Genomic DNA, 15,774 nt, shown 5'->3' with positions numbered 1-15,774 from the left:
AATAAACGTTGAATTATTTATTATATTTTATGTAAAAATTTGAAAAAATTATTTTGAAATTTGAAAAAATTGAATTGTTTATTATATTTTGTGTGAGAATTTAAAAAAATTGTAATGATGAGTTGAGATGAATTGAGGTGGATTTTGAATGCAAACGAGGCCTGAACACTTTTATGTCATTGGAAGGCCCATTTCAATGGAATGTCTGGATGTATTGAAAAATAAGCAAATACCTCCAATCAAATTAACTCATAGATTTTGGATTATATTGTATACAAAGCTAGCCTATGCAAATGACGTATCACTGATTCACTACTACGAGGAATTATAAAATAGAATGGCAAGTCCAATTCACAAAACTGATCTTTTGGCGTCAATGAATATAAATGCTACATATTGATATTACAACAACAAAAAAGAGAGACATTATAACCACAATCAATCCCCAGACCTTTTTTTTGTTTACGTAGACCAATGACATTCAAATTGCCGAAAGACTCGCCCATTTCCCAAGTTCATAAGGATCCCCATAGTAATATAGCTTAATTCTATTGAACAATGACAAACCTGATGCCAGTGGTGGAGCTCTAAAACCAGAATCGTCTTGTTCTGTGGAGTCATCTGCAAAAGCTGCAACATCTCCAAGAAGTTTGAATGAAATTCTGCGGGTTTGTATCGGCTTAGGGAAATCGAAGTACATTGCCGTTCCAACCCTAGCCTCTGGAACTCGAAACTCCCCAATCGTTACCATGCTATAAGGTTCCTGTGATATTATTGTAACATATAAGCCATCGTTGAAAATTATAACCCGCATGCATGCCTTTACTCTTATTGTTATTTTCCCGTAACATTATTTTCTTGTTATCCGTGCACTATCTGAATGGATGTAGACACAAAGCAAAGAGATAAGAAAATACTAATCATGAATAGTTACACCAGGCAGAAGTTTTTCTTTTTTTTTTTTTTTCCAAATTTTTGGTAAATTTACTTGTGCACCCAAGGAGATAATTGGTCATATAAGGATTTGGCACAACTGATTCCTAAAGAAGTTTTAGCAATCCTCCTACTTCAATCTCGCAATTAGACCGATCAAAAAAAATCTTGCAATTAGTTTGAGTAAATCGAACAGAGCACCTGTTCTAATTATTGGATTTCTGATAACTAAATACAACTCATACAATCAAACAGGATTGAACCTGTGAGCAAGGGCTGTAAACAAACCAAATTGTTCATGAACAACTCGAACTCAACTTGTATAAACTCGGCTTGAACTTGGTTCAATTTATAAATGAACTGTTTGTGAATGGCAATTTTGGATGAATATTTTTTTTTTATCGGTAATTTTGGTTGAATATTAAATGAGTTAAAACTCATATAAGCTCAGTTCAACTTGGTTTAAGCTTTTATATAATCAACTCGACTCATTTAAGCTTGTTTAAAGCTAATATATAGGTGTGTGCAAGCTGGCCCGGACACCCACAGTTATAAAAAAAAAAAAAAAAAAAAAAAAAAAAAACTTATATATATATATATATCTAAAATATCTGAGCAATAAAATAGGCTACATGGTATCATTCCAGGGTAATATAACACCAGCAAAAAAAGTAGGTGAAAGTAAATACCTGGAGAAAAGATACTTGAATATACAGCACAGCTGGAGAAATGAGTCTGTCTTCCAAAAGTGTCACTGATGTATCCAGGATATGTGCATCTGAAGAAGGTGAATGGGTAACACGAGGCTTTATTGCAGTGAAAGCATCTAGGCGAAATCCAGCAAGCAAAGGTGAAGCAGGAGGTATAGACTGTTCCAAGACAAGATCATTTTCCATCAGCCTCTCAGCCTCAATTGGAACCTAGAAGAATAAAAGAGGATTGTCAGCAACAGTGGATATGGAACAAAGTTAAAAAACGAACTAAGTTATTGGAGGATAAAGCACAGAAGCATTAGTTGTACCTTGAATCTATTTAATTGTGGAGCTCTATCCAACCAACTTTTCAAATTCATCTGGTCAGGATCACTTTTTCCCAGCTCTTTCTTTACGGGGCATCCAACCACAAGGATCCTTTTGGCATGAAGACAGGGATCACTTTCAACTGAACCTCCAAAAGAGGCACGCCGATTTACTTGCGCAAAGGGATTTTCATCTAAAGATAAAAGATTGAAGTCTTTCTCAAAGTTTACAGAACTTGAACCAGGTCGTTGAAGACTTAGTGTTATCCAAACGATTCGGCACCGAACAGGATTCCTAAAGGCAAATTTTACATGTCTAGGCACTTTATCCTCTCCACCCAACTTTTCTGGTCCAAAGAACTCTGATGAAGACATGATCAGAGATTGAACATCCCACTTTCCCATGCATGCCCTTTCTTCCTTGTGTATTTTATTGCTAGCCCAGATTTGTACCTGTGTGACAATAAGAGGTAAAGAGTCGAAGGAAGTAGAATAGACAATAACCAGTTACTGCACATAAGTTCTGAAAGATAAATAACTACAAGAATCTCACACCTATAAAGCATAGAGGTACAATATGGAACAAAACACGATATAGATACATTAACCAAGCAAAGTTGTGAATGGACCAAGCACTCCGCAGGCTCAACAATAACTGTTAACGCTTCAGCCAAAACTCTTTATGCATGGATGTAAGCTCATGATTGTTCTAGCGATTTTACTTCTTATTTGGATTTTTAGTCCTGTTTTCCTTCACCTACTTAGCAAGGTGCTCTTGTATATACCCCGTGTACTTGGGTAGTGCCCCTTGGTGCATTTTAACAAAAATATCTTATAAAAAAATTGCACATGCAGGTATATATAAGTATGTCATGCATGATAGACTGTTATGGTCAGTATCTTGCAGGCAATTTCAAGTTTGATGACTGCAAATATAGAAAAACCATTCTATCCTGCTATACTACCTAATGAACATATATGAAGTTCAACCCAACTGTGCTTTGAACTTCCAAAATTGAACAAAAAAATAACTCCTGTACTTTGATTCTGTTGCAAACAGCGCTGCACTGGTCTATGTGCACAGCAATTTATTTTTTGGGTCCTGGATGGGGCGGGCGTTTGCTTTTTCAATCAAGCAAAGTGGTAGGGACTTCATAAAACCAGGCATACATGATAGAGATCATGCCATGTGCATGATTTATAAGGATTCAATTGGAGGAAAAAATGTATGAATACTTCAATGAAAATTATTTTCAAAACCAAATATTGAAGCCCATTTATTTTCATGTTTGCCTTTCATAAATTATTTACAATTTTAATCCAATGCAACCAGTGATAGCAAAATGGAAAACACCATATGCAGGGACTTCAAACAAATAAACATAGTTTGTTTGTTTCCAAAACCATCATCGACTACTGCACTAAAAAAAGAACAAAGGCACAAAGCATGATAATTCTTGATTAATCGAGACTTTTCTTTGGTATAGACTGGGGTATATAAATACTGTAAAGAGTTGAGAATTGAAAATATCCCACTAAACCAAGACTTATTGGTAGAAAGTTCCCAGATTAAACACCTAAACTTAGCTAGTCTTTTAGGCAAAAGGGTGGTCAAATTGCCCAGAATCTTGTTATTTATTTAGGTTTAAGCCCCTTCTTAACTAGGTTTCTCCTCTTGTACACAACCCGTGTACTTGGGCTTAGCTTAGTTTATAATTAATATAATTCTTACTTCAAAAAGTAAATTAGATAGGTTTAAGCCCGACAAGAATAACAGTTGACAGCTTCTGACTCCTTTTCTTTCAAATAAGCAACTAGAAGTTCATTCATCTGACTGATTTACTACATATTAGGAATCACTAATCCTTTACTTCGGAAATGGTGAAAAGTCAATCTTTTAGTAGTTCCTCAAGGGGGAAGTTACAATGATTTTGAATCAAAACTCTAGATTTTTCTTTTAATCCCTTGCTAAAATATTACATCCGGGAGCCATTACTAGGTAATCTACTATACAACCATTAACGAAAATGTTTTGGTTAACAAAATTTCCATTGTCATCCAGCCAAATATCTTTCACTTACAAAGCAAAGAAAACAGCAAAATTATTCTCAAGAAAAATTAGCCTATAATTGAGATTATACGCCAAGTTAGGGTACATTTAATATGCAAAATAGACCCATGGAATGGAATGGTTATTACCATAGAATAGCCATTTCATTGCTTGGTTAAAATTTTACTCTTAGGAATAAATTTTCTGTTAGAATACCCATTCCCACATTTCCAGAAATAGTGATGGAATTGAAAGGTGTAAGAAAAAAAAATTATTTTATTGCATTTCAAAAACAATTCAAGAAAAATCAGTTCTTAAATTTTTAGGGTGATCAGCCACCACTCATAGATCCGGGGGTGGTCGCACCACCTCAGTTTCTGTAAGGGGTGGCCAACTACTTCAAGGGGAGGCTTGCGGTAAAAAATAGTTTGTTTGATTCGTGAATTGAACAAAAGTAATTTAGATCTTTTTGGCCTGCCAACCATTCTGTTTCTTTCTAAGTTATTAAAAAGTAAAAGTGGGTTTTTTGGAAAATAATTTTTTTGGGTTTGGGCATTGGAGGAATTTTGATTAAAATCTAGTAGAACATCATAATATTAATACCAAACAAAAGAATAGGAATGGTCATTGCACTGCAGCCTCTTGCATTCCCAGTAATACCTTTTCCTATATTTAAGGTAATGACTATTCTGCAAACCATCTTGCCTTCGGTGTCCTTTTATACTTCTTGTTGAGTACATAGAACAACAGGATTCTATCATATAGACACTTAGTCACTGCATATATGCATTGTGCAAGACAAAAATAAAGTGAACAAAAGAAGCGCACTCACCATGGGAGCATCAGCTGTTGAATAGCCACATGGACTAACAAGCAAGGTTACCCCCTTGACATCGGAAAGGGTACCAAGAACAATAACAAATTCAACGCGGGTTGTATTAGGAGGAGCTTTCCAATATGAATGTGTTGATCCAGAATTTAACGGAGCAAGTAATGACAAAAAGGGTGCTGAATCTGCCGCTGTTTCAACCTACAATCAGATAATATAAAGCTAGGATTCAAGAAATGATAAAAAAAAATGCTAATAATAATGTAGCATGATGTCTTTTTTTATCTATTATCTGTTAGCAATTATATAACATACATACCCCTTACCCAAAATTATTCTTTCAGCCTCCTAATAATCTTTCCCAAGGAATACACTCGGAAAGAAACTCCAACTCCCAAAGCTCATATCAGATACTTTTTTGCATTCAATCCAAGAGACAAGAGAAAATAATAGTGCATTATTTTTCTAGATCGGAATATCCTGTGAGAAAGTTTTTGTGATATATTTATTGCAATGACAGTGTCAGTTTTCTACAAGAATATGGACTGGTGTAATGCTCTCTGGCGCCATGAAGAAAGATGTATCTCTTGGTCTTCTCCACACACCACCTTAGACAGCTTACATGAACAAAAAGGAGGCATACTAGAGGTGCTCTCCTAAAGCAAGTTAACAGAGTAAAGGAGATATTTCTTTCAAAAAAGCAACCAGCAAAAGTTTCAAACCTTGAGTGACTTAGCCAGTAAGTCCATCCCCTGATATGGCACAGCAAGGAAAGTGGCTAGAAAGACAGGAATAATGATAATTAGCCTTCACATGCATTAGTGAGTTCCGAGGTTTGTTCATTAGTATGTTGCTGAAAGGTGTTTCGAAGCTTCATATTATTTAATAGAATGGTATGCTGGGTCAAGCAGGTTTTTTTTCAAATAGCATTGTAGCCTGTTTAGATAAGTTAAGATAAAGAAAGTGATAGACTCTTTCAGGTATGAGACCTAACCTTGTGAGCAGAAACAGAAAACCACTTTTTTCTTTTTCTTTATGATAAGTAACCAACTTGGCCATCTTAACATTGTTACCCATTTTTCTTTTTCTAGAAAAAGCTAGTTATAAGGTGAAGGAAATTAAGGCACCACCAAGGTGGTAGCCCAGTTGGCAAAGGCTAGGGGATCGTTCTTCCCTCCTTTGCCCGAGGTCACAGGTTCAAAACGGCTTTCCTTAGTAAAACTTGTGAACCAAAGTCTTGGAAGCCTTTGAATGCTGGCACCTTGGTGGGGTTGCAGTGACGGGCTGCTCCACCCGGAGTCAGTAGCTATGGCTCAAACCAAACATGCCGGAGTGAGTGGGGGCCCTTATGGTCATGCCCAGAGGGGGAAGCTAGACTACACTGGCCACCCCTCCCCACTCTTTTGCGGGGAATAAAAAGTGAAGGATATTAGGGTGCAATACAACAAGAATGTTTGTTCTAGGCACTTGGATGAGTAGCAGCAAGTGAACTAGGTTAAGTCAAAAGGTGCAAGTGGTTGATTGACCAACTATTACAGTAAGCACAGGCACGAAGTAACATTAAGCCTGGTGATTATTGCTGTCAATTGCCTAGTATAAATGGTGTATTGCCCATCCTAAATAAGTACTAACAGTCTAATGTAAACATGCTATCCATGTGCACAAAGAAGGAAGAAATATGGTGTTTATCCTCCTTAAAATAGGCAATTGGATATTAGCACAAAGCAAATAATACTGATGACATGGTGAATGGAAAAGGGGCAATACCGAGTGTAGAAAGCTGGCAAATGGAAATTCAGCAAGGGATTCGTCTCCATTAAGTAAATATCTTAGTTCTTTTACAGCTTCACCACAATCAGAATACCGATTCCTTTCAGAAAGATAATCCCTCAAGGATGATCCAATCACCTGGTTCAAAGCTTTGTGTGCAGCACTGTCTGCACGGGCACTTCTTCGCAAACTAATCAACACCCTGACATAGTCCAACATCAACGCATCAAGCACGTTGCCATGGCAGCATTGCTTGCAGATAACACTGTCTAGTGTTACTGAACGGTTAGAGGAGCCATCAACTTGGTAGCCGTGGCTTGAGCCACTCAGGCTTGACAAACCATTGTTGGTGGAGACCTCCCTTGAGTTATAGCCCGGAAGAAGAAGAGCCCCTCTTCCAGCAGAACAAACTTTACAAACCTTCCTTTCACATTGAGAACACAAGAAGACAGATTGTGAGCCTCCAGCAGATGAAACCATAGGGGATGTACGTATTGGTGTCTTGGTTTCAGCATGCACTTCACACATGCCACCAGAACAACTCTCCCCAATTCCAGCTATATTCCAGAAATCTATCACATTATCATCAGTAGTGTCCAGACCAATAGCAGCAGTTATTTTGTCTTCAACGGAAGCTTGACCAAGTAGTGCAAGGTGATTTGCAAGTTTGCATAATCTTCCCACGTAGGAGTCATCGAGCAAAAGATTTGGATTTATGGTAACAGGATCAATCCCAACTGATAATAAAGCTCGATCCCTTTCAGCAGCAGAAAGATTCGATCTAAGCCGTTCAATTTCAAGTTTCATAGCTTCTATGAAGTCTAGTTTCCTATCCTGTAAAGTTGCATAGTCATATAGATCAACTTTTTACCATTTCATTTACATTCAAAAATGAAACCTTATTATTAAGCTTTAATAATTCTCAAAACAACATGTGTATGGTGTAAACAAACAATTCAAGTAAAATATATACATAAAAACAAATTCCAAAATTACCAGCCAAAATAATAAGCTAATCTTGTGATAGGGTTTGGTCTCATAAGGGCGATAGGTTCACACAATTATACCAGTAACATAAGGTGCAAATGAGCCTAAAACTGCAACCAATGGTGGCACCAATAACCTGGAATAAGCTAACATTAAATGACGGTGCCATACATACTTTTTATATTTAAAAGAAAGACAAGAAGCTTCTGCCTCCTCACTCAAGAAACTAGATAAAGGTCTTAAAGCCCAGCTTTTGATGCCTGGATGCTCTGAGACTGCCACTAAGAAAAATATGTAATTATCACAGATATATCGAAATTGGGGGCCTCTGAACACTAGAACTCATATTTTCTTTTTTGGTGTTGTACATTTTAAAGGTGTTCAGATTGACAGCACAATAATCAGTGTAAGGATGATACGGTATAAAAGTGATGCTCATGATCCAGCAAAGGATTTGACCTTTGACAGAGCTAAGAGGTGGAAACAATCACCATAGTTAGCCTAACCTAAAGTTCATATTTAAGGCTTATCAAAAAAGATATTATGTTTGTGATCTAGGCCACAAAACAATACATTAAGAACACAACACATATGTACTTTTCTGATTAAGTACAGCAACCACATACACAAACATATCACATAACAATCTAAAGAGGAAATTCAGAAAAAGAAAAAAAAAACAAAGGTGTCAATTTTAACAATTATTTTTCACCTCAACTAGATTGCAGAAGCGTGTATAACAGGCCTAGTCCACAACAAAAATAGGCCAAATGCAACCAAACTTTACAAGTTTCATAGTTTTAATGAAGATTTCAGAAGTCATAACCACAATGTAGAAATGATCTGCTTTACAGGACAAGACATTGTCATTTTATCCTGTCCATCATGCTTAGTATCTTAATTTTAAGATAGCAATCGCCAAGCCCAGAGATTGAGAACATGAAGATATGATTGGGAACAATATTATGCAAATAGAAAAAAATATTATTTATATTTCATGAATATTGACTTCTGATATCTTGGATCTCAATCTTTCATACAGAGATTGCGAATGATTTCATCCATACAATAATATCAAGGCCAATAAGTTGAAAAAGTGCACCAATGGTATCGAATACATATCCTTTAATTTGAAGAAAACTTTTGCAGGACTGCTACAAGAACAGTTATGTTTTATATTTACAGAATGTTGGAATATTAAGAGAGTACGTGGTGGCTAAAATGATAATGTCAAGATGGATGAGTGAAAATAAGGAAAGATCAAACAAAAAATAAAAAACCCATTCCTATTTGAGGTGGCCCTTTGTTTTGGAAAAGATGAAAAAAGGACACCTAAGACAGTCGGGCAAGCAGTCTTCCTTGACCTAGTTTGAAACAATAATATAATTCAAGTAGGAGTGGAAAGCACTGAAGGAAAGCCTAAAGGGCCGTGAAGGATATGCTAGATAGAGAAGCAATGGAAAGTATAACTTAATATTATAGAACTGCAAAAAGAAAAAAAGAGAAAAACAAGGCATAAAGCCAACTCCTATTAGTTGAATACAATTTATGTAGCCAAGCTCGGTTTCGGGCATAGTTTAGTTGAGTTTAGCTTATCTACATAAAGTCATCAATCTCTGTGAAGGAATATAGGACAAGTCAACTTACAATGAACTTGTGAAACTAAACTATCCATGAAACTTGATGGAATTACCAAATTCATTAGGATGAAAAGCACAAGCAATCAATTGTGAAAGAAAAATTGAAACAGATGCACTAATGAGCAGAATGAGTCATGATATGAAAGCATCAAACTGGCCAATAAGAAAAACTGAACAAAAATATTTTTCAAGCGAAGATGTTGAACGCTTTGATATTCACTTGATAATAGGTATTAAACAAGGAATAATATAATGGCTCAAAGCAATATGCAACCGATAATAACATACCATTCTTGGTCCCGCAAGGGATGTCAGACAAGTTATGTACCGCTGGGAGCTACTGTCTGAAGTTTGTATATCTTGTGATGAAGAATGTCTTTGATCATTTTGAGGACCAGAAAATTCAATAGCAGCTTGGTCCAAGAAATCAAGCGAGTCACTTCCCTCGTTTACAACTTTTTCCCTCACTGGTTGAGAGAAGGGTTCAGAAAATGTGTCCTCGCCAGTCAAAAGGTCAACCCAGAGGTTGGTAGAAGTGATTTGTTGCACTGATGGCGGCACATCTTCACTAGATGAAGTGCCCAAAAATGGATTGGAGTCTACGCTAGACAAAGAGGGATTGGTTTCCTTATGACTTCTTTTGGCAAGCTCATTTAATCTTTCACCAGGACCATCATTTGTAAATATCATCCTCCAAGGAAGAGAAACACCAAGGATCTCCATCTGTAATTAAATTTACTAGAAAATATTAACAAACAACAACTACAGAGAACTCCACCCAGGAAAGAAATATTAAACACGAATAAAAAACTTTTCATCTGGATTTTTTTTTTTTTTTTTGGGGGGGGGAGGGGGGGTGAGGCTGACCGTGTCAGACTGCAACTCACAAATATAACCTTATGATTTGCTAGAATCTAGACTCAATATCTATATCAACGCAAGAGTAATGATACCCACACAACACATTTCACAAAAAATTTCACAACACATGTTTTAAAATGGGGGTATTTTTGTAAAATGATGTTACTTTTATAAGGTATTTTACAAAAAAACCCTTCATTTTAAAACATAGTTGTGTAATGTGTGTTTATCATTGTTCTTTTGGATTAGAGCACTCCCAATGGATGTTCTACAATACAATTTTCTTTAAAATATGAAGAAATTTGTTCAAAAGTGACCTACAATAGATGTTGTATTTCATCTTCATTTTCCATTTTGCTACAATGATCCCACTACATCTAGAAGGAACTGCTCATCCATGTAAAATATTTTTAATTCATTTCTATGTCCTTCATCTGATTTTCCCCATCTCTTCAAAATCTTTTATCTTCATTTCAGACCACCCCTCTCTTTCCCACGCTTTCATCTTTGCTTAGCATCAAAGAGTCTGGGTCTCTCAAATAACAACTCTAGGCACTGAATTTTGCTCAAATAATAATTTTTAGTTTCTCGGTTCCTTTCAAATAACAATTCTGTATCTTCAAGTGAACTGACAAAATATCTTCTTTTTATTTTTTAAATTAATTTATATTTAGATTTAGCTTATAAATTTGGATTAATTTAAAATAGAACATAATTATATGATATTGTATATGAGGAATATTGTAAATATCAAAAGATATGAAGATATCATTGGTAGTTAGAGAAAATATTTGAAATGAATAAAAAATATTAAAAAGTATAATATTTAAATAATATAAAGAAAAAATAGATAAGTTGATGTATGGTATATTGTAACAGTCAGTATGTAAAATAGAAAAAGTAGGTTTTGATGATGTATTTTAAAAGATAAGATGAAGAATCCATTGAGAGTGCTCTTAGTAATGAGCAAAAATCAGAATTAGTGTCAAGAGTAATTTACAAGAATAATTATCTTTCATAGATATTATTTTGACAATAATGGTGCACCACATAGAAAACATTTTTGTCTTCCTATCTCAAGACCAATCTACAGCTTCAATATAGTTCTAATAAACCCACCCAAAGGACCTCTTAACAGCATATTCTGGCATATGTTCATATCCAACTAACAATAGATATGCACATTAACACATCAAAAAATTCCATTTATGTCAACCTTACCCTCTTTGTTCCTAAAATTTCAATTTAAATAGCACCGATGCCACCTTAATAAAAATCACATTCAACCTATATTATACTTCTATAAGAACCAAAACAATAAAAAATCTAGGCTAAGATTATGACACATCAACTAAAATATATATTAAAATTTCTCTCTACCTCACCGAGAGTCATAGGGCTGCTTCCAGGATCAGCAGGATAAAATGTCAGTGCAACAACACGAGTAAGGAAGTCCAGTTCCCCCTCCAGTTCTTCAAAATCATACAGTAATGAAATGGTTGGTTTATCTTGTGCATGAAGGCGAGCACCTGCACCAGTAACAGCCATATCTTCTGCAGTAATTGGCCCAGGTAAGGGTATAATGAGGTTTGTCCCATTTACACACTGAGGTATGGAAGCACCCTGTCAACAAAGTCCAATGCAGGATTAGAAATTATAAACATTAATAACAAAGTGACACAAGATTGAATATCAGGAAAACAAATCCATAGGGGCATAAGAGTACATTAGTTACATGAGGCATCAGTATCTACAACAGATACATACATAAAGCTTAAAGTAACCGTGCATTGGAAGTGTCAGGTGTGCCCAAGTTTATCGCTAAGCTAGGTATATCTAAAAAACCATTTCCAATTATTGTATTTTTTCCTCTAAGGGGGGCCTACACCCAAAAAAAAAAATTATGTACACCTTTTCCCATTATCTTCCTTGCTACTTGAAACTATACTTTTAACTTTACAAACACATATCTATTTTTTTTTAAGTAAGAAAGACAATTTTATTAATATGAATGAACTAGGCGAAGCTCATATACACATGAAGTATACAAAAGAAAACACCTATATACATTCTAAGAAGCAGAAAACGACAACAAAAAATCATGAGCAGAAGCTCCATTAATCACTAAAGCAGAAAACCAAAGCAATAAAGAATGCACAAAAAAACTCCGGAGTTCCTCCTTATCATTGAAATACCGCTCATTCCTTTCCATCCAAATACACCACATAAGACACAAAGGAACCATATTCCACACCACATCCACTTGAGAGCAACCATGAAGCCTGTTCCAACACGCAAGAAGATCAACCACTCTCAAAGGCATCACCCAAGCCAAACCAGTTCTACAAAAAATTCCATCCCACAATGCCCTGCCCACCTCACAATGCAAAAGAAAATGATCCACATTTTCCCCATGCTTCTTACACATGAAACACCAATCCATAACAATAAGACCACGCTTCCTTAAATTGCCCCTCATCAAAATTTCCCCAAACACGCAAGTTTTATTTTTCTTACAAGATAAGTTTTATTGATGATCAAAAGGAGAGAGGAAGTATAATCAAAGTACATGAAGGGTGTACAACAAATTTATCCAGTGGGAAAGAGAGAAGAGAGCAAGAAAATCTTGGAAAGTAAAGCTAGAGAGACATTAGGTTGGCGGCCATCCATTGATAGAGTACATCAAAGAAGTATTAAGGTCTTGGGTGGTCCTTGAAATGTCTTGAAAACTTTGGTTATTTCTTTCAGAGTAGATCTTTCCTAAGTCGAGTCAAATCCACACTGCATGTTAATCTCTTGTTTTTTTGGAGCTTTGCTACTAACAAGGGTTCACTGCTCCTATATGCTTCAAGCTTATGGACACTTGAAGTTTATATGCTCGCATCTTGCCTTTAGGGTTTATCAACCTGCATGTTGATAAGCTCTTTCCCTTGGGTTGAGAAGACGACATATGGCCTTAGGTCCACACTGCTTTAGACCCTATGCCTAGAAGTCAGTTCATAAGAGCTCTAGTTTACTTCTTATTTATACTGTCTTTCTGTTTTCCTTCACCTCTTTAAGCGGGTGCTTCACTAGTATACTCCTTGTTACCATTTGCAAAATGACTTCTAAAAGTCACATATACTCCCTATGTACTTTGATGATGCTGGTATATTTTATAAAAAGAATAAGGGGTAAAATTTTCTCTTCGTACAACCAAGAGTCCCATGAGGTCTTTGGGGTTTAACGGTGAGTTTTACGGCTGAGCAGAGAGTTGTAGGTGAGTTAGAGTGATCATGGGATTCCCGAAACAACTAGTTATAGAATCGAAAGTTTTTGTTTTGATGAAGGATGGAGGCTCCTTGCTCATAACAGAGAGGAGCTGGAAGGTAGTGAAGGAGATGAGACTTGGGATGGTATTGGTGCATTGGTTTGTCCGAACACTTGAGGATTGCCCGAGGGGTGGGACGAAGGACTTCTACACTATGTCAAAGGTGGGTGTGTCAGAACCCCTAGGAAAGTGGTCTTGGGCCAAGCCTTGACACTGCTCGTGACAAGCCAAGATAGGCCCACAACCAGCCTACATGAGTGCCATGGCCCATGCCTTGGCACGCATGAGGAGCCCAGTGAGGCTGCTGGTCACGCGTTGCCACGTGCATGCTAGGCAAGGTTAGTGACCGCGCGCAGCCCAGCATGTGCATGCCCATGGGCGCGCCCATGCACGCGCCCCAACAGCAGCAGCCAGCGAGGTTAGTGGCATGCCTCAACAGGCATGCCATCCAGCGCACGGTTCTAGCATGTGCCCTGTAGGCAAGGCCAGTGGCATTGTTAGACCCCCACGTCGAGTTACCTCTAGGGGAGCCGCCCATGCCCTAGTCATGGTGGAGACATGCACCTTGGCTAGCCTACAACCATGCCTTGGCTCGTGGGATGACACGCACGGGGCGCCCAGCATGCATGCATGCCTTGGCCCGCGCGATGGCACCCACGGGGCGCCCAGCATGCAGGCTAGCGAGGCTAGCAGGCGCACGGCAGCATGCGCAGCACAGACCAGCGCGCACATGCGCGCAGCGCAGGCCAGCGCGCGCATGCGCACGGCACCAGGCGCCCCAGCGGGCCGCATGCCCAGACTCTTCGCAGTGCGCAGATCCGCGCGCACACCAGTGGGCCACATGGCCCTGCGAGCACCCAGGCGCCGCACAGGCAAGCCAGCCCGCGCGCGCGCGCACACGCCTAGGTTGACCATGCCGCACACCCGCATGGCCTTAGCAGCTCTTGCCGCACATCAGCTTGACCATGGGCCCTTGCCGCATGCCAGCACGCCCACGCCCACCCTGCAGAGCACCAGCGAGGTTAGTGGCACGCCCCATGGCGTGCCATCCAGCGCACGGCTCCAGCCCGTGCCATGCAGCCAACGTCCAAGCCACCCACTTGGACCATGTCGAACCAACACTTAGCCATGGGCCAACCAACCAACATGCAACCACTTAGCCCACCATGGGCCCGAGCATGTCACACCATGGTTTAGTCCATGGCTCTATTTTATTGTTTTATTTACTTGATCCTTTAATTAATTGTTATTTACTTTGAAGGGACCATTTTAGGGTTTCCAAGTTGTAACCTTAGTCATTTCATGAACATCTTTTGGCAAATTCTCTTGTGGGTAGACTTTTGTTCTTGAGATCACATTTCGGTGCTAGAGCACTTGGACTTTTTGGGTGCAATTCGTGAATCCCAAAGAAAGGATCACACCTTGCAATTCGTGAATAGGTGTGATTCATTTATCTATCTTGTTTGACAACTTGGTGCAATTCGTGAATCATAGTTGAATTGGCTATCTTTGTTCACTTTGTTCTTGATAATTTTATTATTTGTTCTTCGTGTTCATCATTTGTCCATTGGAGATATCCATTCCATTACAATCATTCAATCCAAACCAACACCAATTTCGACCAACACAAGTGTTAGTCAACTTCCCCTAGTTGAGTGATTCCTTGTGTTACCCTAGCCGCATCCTTCCATAATCAATCAAGTCAAATTCGGCAATCACTTGCCTAATTAGACTTGACCTAGCCAACCCTCATACTTCCCATAATTAGAGTTCCTATAATTTAGGAACCCTAATTGACCCTTTCCTACCATATCCGGCCATACCTTTGTTTCCTTCTAAATCCCACAAATTTAGGAAATCTTCCTAAATTCAAATCCCAAACCGTCCAACTCCTCCATCCTTGTCCAAACCCTAGCCGACCAACATTCATTCCCAAACCCTAAACACCAACCCAAAGTGGCGCCAACCCTAGCACCTCCTAGTGCCGTGCGCCCACAACCCTTCCTAGCCATACACAACCTTGAACCATTTCCTTGTTACCATCATCCTTCTAGCCTAAACACTTAACCTCACCATATCATATCAACCTATTGGTCACCTTGACCATCATTGGACGTGGACCATCATTGGACGTGGACCAAGCAAGAGAAGAACTATGACTCGGTCACATTGAGGCAAGTTTTGGATTAGCAAGGCAAGTGTTTGGGGACTTGACCGGGGTCCCTAACAGGCATGCCCACCATGCATGCCATCCAGCACATGACACCAGCCCATGCCTTGCAGCATCAACGCTCAGGCCACCTGCCTGGGCCATGCAGCACCAACACAGGGCACCCTGCCATGTCCAGCAACGGGCCATGCACAACACCATGACGT

General features: G+C 38.5%; 1 protein-coding gene across 3 annotated transcripts in view; it reads right to left on the bottom strand.

The window, feature by feature from the left end:
* Positions 1 to 234: 234 nt before the first annotated feature.
* LOC121266519 (probable phosphoinositide phosphatase SAC9) overlaps positions 235 to 15,774 on the bottom strand; it is a 40,948-nt gene continuing 25,408 nt past the window's right edge. For 2 of the 3 annotated variants that reach the window (XM_041170401.1, XM_041170474.1), the window contains 7 exons: positions 11,469 to 11,711; positions 9,516 to 9,950; positions 6,598 to 7,434; positions 4,834 to 5,031; positions 1,955 to 2,404; positions 1,623 to 1,853; positions 235 to 763 (listed from right to left, as the gene is read on the bottom strand). In XM_041170401.1, coding sequence (XP_041026335.1) covers positions 482 to 763; positions 1,623 to 1,853; positions 1,955 to 2,404; positions 4,834 to 5,031; positions 6,598 to 7,434; positions 9,516 to 9,950; positions 11,469 to 11,711 — 2,676 coding nt within the window. In that variant the 3' untranslated portion in view covers positions 235 to 481. The remainder of the gene's footprint in view (positions 764 to 1,622; positions 1,854 to 1,954; positions 2,405 to 4,833; positions 5,032 to 6,597; positions 7,435 to 9,515; positions 9,951 to 11,468; positions 11,712 to 15,774) is intronic. The other variant, XM_041170509.1, reaches the window with a different exon arrangement.

The sequence above is a fragment of the Juglans microcarpa x Juglans regia genome, chromosome 1D (assembly GCF_004785595.1).
Source record: "Juglans microcarpa x Juglans regia isolate MS1-56 chromosome 1D, Jm3101_v1.0, whole genome shotgun sequence".
In the NCBI taxonomy this organism is placed as follows: domain Eukaryota; kingdom Viridiplantae; phylum Streptophyta; class Magnoliopsida; order Fagales; family Juglandaceae; genus Juglans; species Juglans microcarpa x Juglans regia.
This window is presented reverse-complemented; position numbering and strand designations above follow the sequence as displayed.